The sequence below is a fragment of the Salvia miltiorrhiza genome, chromosome 2, assembly GCF_028751815.1.
Source record: "Salvia miltiorrhiza cultivar Shanhuang (shh) chromosome 2, IMPLAD_Smil_shh, whole genome shotgun sequence".
NCBI classification, from domain to species: Eukaryota; Viridiplantae; Streptophyta; class Magnoliopsida; order Lamiales; family Lamiaceae; genus Salvia; species Salvia miltiorrhiza.
The window spans coordinates 900,904-906,903 of NC_080388.1; the positions used below are offsets into that span (position 1 = coordinate 900,904).

General features: G+C 37.7%; 1 protein-coding gene across 1 annotated transcript; it reads right to left on the reverse strand.

Moving 5' to 3' along the window:
* Positions 1–4,039: 4,039 nt before the first annotated feature.
* Positions 4,040–4,561, reverse strand: LOC131013659 (putative pentatricopeptide repeat-containing protein At1g12700, mitochondrial). Its single transcript, XM_057941785.1, has one exon. The coding sequence runs from the start codon at positions 4,559–4,561 to the stop codon at positions 4,040–4,042; it is 522 nt and encodes a 173-aa protein (XP_057797768.1).
* Positions 4,562–6,000: the final 1,439 nt, after the last annotated feature.

Sequence of the window (6,000 nt, forward strand, 5' to 3'; positions counted from 1 at the left end):
TTGAGGATGGGAGGCGTTAGATGGGAAACGTGAATTTTTCGAAGGGGTTGGGGGGAGGCGGCGCTACGCGCTAGATGGAGGGAGGCGGCGCTGTGCCGATTCTTTTGGCGGTGGGGCAGGTGGTTCTAGAGAGAGAGAAAGAGGCGGCGCCGATTAGGTGGGGTTGTTGGGGATGGGAGACGTTAGACGGGAAACATGAATTTTTCGAAGGGGGTTGGGGGGAGGCGGCGCTATGCGCTGGAGGAATGGAGGCGGCGCTGTGCCAATTCTTTTGGCGGTGGGGCTGGCGGCGCTGGAGAGAGGGAGGCGGCGCCGATTAGGTGGAGGGGGAGGTTGGAGATGAAGACCAAAAAAAAAATTGTAGCAGAATCGGGAGGTTGCAGATGAAGACCTGATAAACATGCATTTTTACCTCTTGGTGTGTCATTTTTGATGTTTAGTTATGAGGATTTTGTGTGTTTGTTGATTTATTTGAGCTTATATTGGTTTATGGTCAAGAACTTGTCATTTGCTTGTTGTTTGAACGAATTTTCAGATATAATGAAGCAGAATTTGGAAGAATTGGCTGAAATACAAGTTGTAGTTCGTCTCGATAGGAGTTCGTGAGAGCAAATGGATCGTAAATTAGAGTTCGAACGAAGGAGAACGAGTCAAAACAAAATTGCTGCGCAAAGCATCAGAGCTCGCGCGGTCGGCTTGCGCGGCCGCGCGACGGAGCAGAATTTGCTGGAAGACCGCGCGGTCCAGGCGCGCGGCCGCGCGAGAGGCCACGCGAGTCGCCGAGTTTTCGCCCAAAAGTTCGTTTTTCAGCCTTTTACGTGATTTTGGGGTATTTTTGAGTCCTACTTGACCTAGGGCATATAAATACTCCCCAAGAACTTATTTCTAAAGACTTTTTATCATCTTTTATCATATTTTACTTTTCCTGAGAGCTGAGAGAGACGGAGAACGGAGCGAGAGCAAGAACTGAAGATTCTCAATTCTACTACGGTTTTTCTTGTGGATGTTTATTTGTTTTATTGAGAATTTATTTTTAGTCATATGTCTATGTTTGGCTAGAATCCTTTTTCCCAGGGTTTAGGGAGTAAACATGATTTGAATTTCTGACTGTTTGATTCAATTAATTGAGATTGTTATTCCTTTTTATGTTCTTGTTATTATTGTTTGTTTTATTGATTGGCCACCAATTTAGCATAATCATAGGTTTTAATTTGAGATCGGGAGATGATGATTATTACCTGAACTAAGAACATAGAACACATTTATTTTAATTCTAAAGGAAATTGATAACTGTGAGGGCGTTAATCCTAGGAACTTTTAGGAGTTACATGTTAGAAGTGCGATCCAGGGATGGTAGCCTTGCATGTAATCAACGGTTTGTATGCCACGGGAGTGAGTATGGACTAGTTTAGAGATTGCCCTAGGAATCGTCTTATTAATTGAATTGAACATGTTAGTTAGGAGAATCTGTTGAAACCTTTGCCTTGGGAAATCTTCTTTTATCTGTTTCTCTGTTTCGCAGCTTGATTTGTTTTTTTTCCTGCTGTTTTTTTTATTTTGTTCTTTACAACAAAAACTCTTAATTTCGTTTGTCTAGATAGAGTAGAATAATTTAGGATAAGAATTGGTAAATTCAGTCTCTGTGGAATACGACCTTGCTTGCTACTGTACACAATTGCACCCGTACACTTGCGGCGTGTTAAAATAAAATAGCGAACAAGACCCAACAAAATAGTATTTCATTTTTTTATTTAAAATTTTCAATTAATTTAATATAAGGTTAAAATTTATTATTTAATCTAAATTTTAATTTAAACTATCAAACAACTCATTCATATTATCAAGATTTTAATCTTGATCTATCAAACACTAAAATATATTACTAATATTACCCAGTCTATAATATTTTAACTAGGTTTTATTTATCCATCTTTATCTCAACTAGCTATCAAACTGACCCTTAAAACACTAATCTACAATTCCTTAATTTTTGTGACCAATCGTGTCAAAATTCGTGGGACAGGGACAGTATGTGAAATTCCGATCAAATTTTCTGATATGAGAATTTAGATAACTAGTCTCATGTACAATTTCTTTAAACAATTAAATTTCGATCAAATTTTCTCCAATGAAAGCTAAAAGGTTAATGAATAAAATAGTCTATTGTTTTCCCTTTTAATTAGGGGCGAGCATATGATTTCCGGTTCAATTTTTTATTAAAACCAAATCATTTGATTTTTAAAAAATAATCAAACAGAAACGAATTAACTAAATTGAAAAACCGAAAAAAATTGAAAACCAAAGAAAAAAATAGGAAAAATAATAAAAAAGTAAAATTAAATTGTACCCCCTCCGTCCCACTATAATAGGCTCGTTTTCCTTTTTGGGATGTCCCGCTTTAATAGGCTAATTTTCCATTTTGAATAAAAAATGTGTACTTAATTGGTGTGAACCACACCACTTTTCTACTAAAAAGTAAGTTTTCTTAATCTTCGTGCCAAAAAAAATGAGCCTATTAGAGTGGGACGGAGGGAGTAATTAATATATATATATATATATATATATATATATATTTTAATATCAAAATGTATATATAATTATATATTTATATATTAGTATTAAATAAATACAATTCATTTTTTAGTTTTGTTCGGTTTTTACATAACCAAGCCGAACCAATCTGAAAAATCTAATTCTTTTGAAAAATAAAACCGAACTAATCCAAAAATTCGAAAAATCGAACATTTCGGATTTGGATCGATTCGAATATTCGATTTCAGTTATTTTGCTCACCCCTATAAACCCAATAATTGGCTTTAGAGCAGCTGCAGCGTGGCTCGTTGGAGGGCCGACAACCGCCACCACAAGCGTCCACGTGACCGCCCTGGACGGCCCGGTGAACGTGAACTCGCTCTTCATCTTCGCCATCTTTATCGGCCTTTCCCTCACGACGCTGGGGAAGCACAACCTCGAGAACCCCGCTGGTCTTCGAGGTGGTGTCATTCAGCTTCTTTCTCTTCCCCTCGCTGGTGGTGCAGGGTTTGAAATTGGAGGCTCACATCAATCTCAAGGTGCTCAGATTCGGGATGATGGCGTCGGCGATCTGATCGGTCAAGGCGATCAGATTCTTTCACTTTTTTTAATGATTGAAGTGGTTTTCGTTGGTCATGGTGTCTCGTGTTTCATTTTTTGTCGTGATTTTTGTTGATAATGATAGAATATGAGATGGATGAAGGGGATTGGTGTTAAGTCTCCTATTTCACTTTTTTTTTTAGCCTTTAAGTGGTTTTCGTTGATGATGGTGTCTCGTGTTTTATTTTTTGTTGTGATTTTCGTTGATGATGGTGGAACATGAGATGGATGAAGGGGATTGATGTTACATTTCGTATTTAACTTTTTAAAATGATTTAAGTGGTATTTTTCGATGATAATAGTGGAACATAAAATGGAAGAAAGGGATTGGTGTGAAGTTTTGTATTACACTTTTTTTAGCCTTTAAGTGGTTTTCGTTGATGATGGTGTCTCGCGTTTTTTTTTTTTTTTTTTTTATCATCATTGGCCTCTTTGGAGGAAAACGGTAGTTTCACCATTTTTCCCACTCTTTTCTCATGATTACCCCATCTAGAGAAGATGAGTTAGAAAAGTTGTGTGATAAACTTTGATCATCTTTTCTTACCGTTTCTTCTATCCTGAGAAATTTGCAACAAAAAACAACGCACCCAAAATGATAAATGCATAAAAGCTTAAAGCCTATGTTTTCTAAAGAGTTCAAAGTCACATTCTGCTGTATTTTAAATCTTGTTAAATTCAACATGTCAAATTAATGAATTATGGAACTATACATTTTATAATATAAGCCCTAAGTCTCGAATGAATTCTACCTGGAGAACAAAAGCCAAGCCAAAATACAGTTAAATTAGATGATAATCAACATACCAAATAGAAAAATGTAAGCAACAGTAAACAGAAGAGTCCCATTTCAAAGAGTGAGTGATATCGAAGTGTCTCCCATTTCAAATCCTAGTCATTTAAGATAAAGCTATAAATTCACAAAGATATTACACGTCCACACATCTGGGCATACCTCATTAGCAATCATCTTCTTCAAAATGTCTTCAGCCTCATCCATTCTTCTCATATTACACAACCCCTCAATTATTGGATTATATGTCACAACATTGGCTGAAATCCCCTTATCACCCAAAGAGGAGAAGAGTTGGAGAGCATCGTCCACCTTGCCTTCCTTGCACAAACCATCAATGACTGCACTGTAAGCATAGACATTGGGTTTGCAGTTTACCTTTTCTTTTTCCAATAAGCAGAGCAAATCAATTGCCTCAAGAGTATCTCTAGCTTTGCATAACCTATTAATCATAGTACTATATGTATGTTCATCGGGCTCGCACAGTTGGTAGGCCAACAGCATCCAAAACACTTTAGCTGCCTCTGGGATCCTTCCAACCAACAATAACCCTTTAATGAGAGTGTCAAAGGTTACAATAGTAGGCTCGTACCCACTCTTCAAAAAAATGCCTAAAATCGCAAACCCAAAATTAGGCATTTTCAGTCGGCAGTGGCAATCAATCACAATACTCAACATGTACTAATTTTAGGGCTATAAATGAATAGTGCTACTCACAAGCTATTCGAGATTCGATTCGAAAAAATCTTGTTCGGAGCTCGATTCGATAATAAACGAGCCGAGCTCGAGTCTAATTTCGAGTTTAAAATTTTTATCGAGACTAGCTCGAGCTTGACAGTGCTCGGCTCGTCGAGCTCGCGAACATGTTCGAATTTGATTGTTTGCGAATATGTTCGCAAGCCTGTTCATGAACCTTCAGTCGAGCCTTCAATCGAGTTAGTACACGAGCCTTAAACGAGTCAAACTCGAGCTCGAGTAACATATTAATTAAGAAGATTTTTTTTAATTTATAACAAATTCAAGCTTCAACATCATACATATATACGAACATCTAACGAGCCGAGCTCAAGCTCAAGTTCGAATTCGATATTATCGAGCATCACCCGAGCCAAACTCGAACCTAGCTTGAGCTTGGTAAGTGGGCTCGATCATCAAGATAAAAGCTCGAATTGAACTTGAGCCGAGCTCAAACACCCGAATATTTAAACGAGCCGAGCTTGAGCCTGCTAGTATTTGGCTCAGCTATGCTCGTTTGCAGTCCTAACTAATTTATAGGAGCATCTCTATGAAGCATTTCACCAAACAGACGAATGGCAAGAGAGTATTGTTTCATCTTCACCACGGTACTCAACAGTTCGCGAAAAGCTTTACAGAATGAAGCGGCTCTGTTCTCCTCAAGTCATCATATCTCGAAATAGAGCAACGACATCATTGGGCTCACGTATAGATGTCAAATCAAATCTGGGATAGATGCAAAAACATCTAATTTGGTGGCTGAGATTATCAAAATTGAATCTGGGTTTGACAAGAAACGAAGCAATGGGGAAAGTGGATTAATTGAATGAAGAACCGGAGATAATTCTTCCCAAAATCATGGCAGCGTGATTCTGCCTCATTCTCACTCTAATTTTTCACCTCATTCTTAGGGATGGCAATGGGCCGGATTTGAATCGGATCTCATCAATACCAGATCCAGATCCGTTTGAATTTATCATATCCAGATCTGCCCCGGATCCAACGGATCTGAAAACTTGGGACTCAGATCCAGATCCGTCAGATCCGCGGGTCTAGATGCATGGATCTACTGTTTTTAAATTAAATTAAAAAAAGTCACACAATCAACAACATCTAGTTTCCATCATAAAAAATATTGCACAAAACACATTCATGCACTACAAAGTCTCAACATAGAAAAGTAAGTCATCAAAAATTCAAAATAAACAAATCTTAATGCTAAAGTCTATGAGAACAAGTCTTCCAAAATCAAATTACATTACATTTCCTAAGAAAAAATGTCTCCATTATCCATGGTACTTTCAACATCATCGACATCCTAAAAAAAACCAAGAAAGAAATAT

Excerpts from the sequence above, each read along its gene's own strand:
- LOC131013659 (XM_057941785.1), bottom strand. The coding sequence starts at position 4,561 with ATGCCTAATTTTGGGTTTGCGATTTTAGGCATTTTTTTGAAGAGTGGG.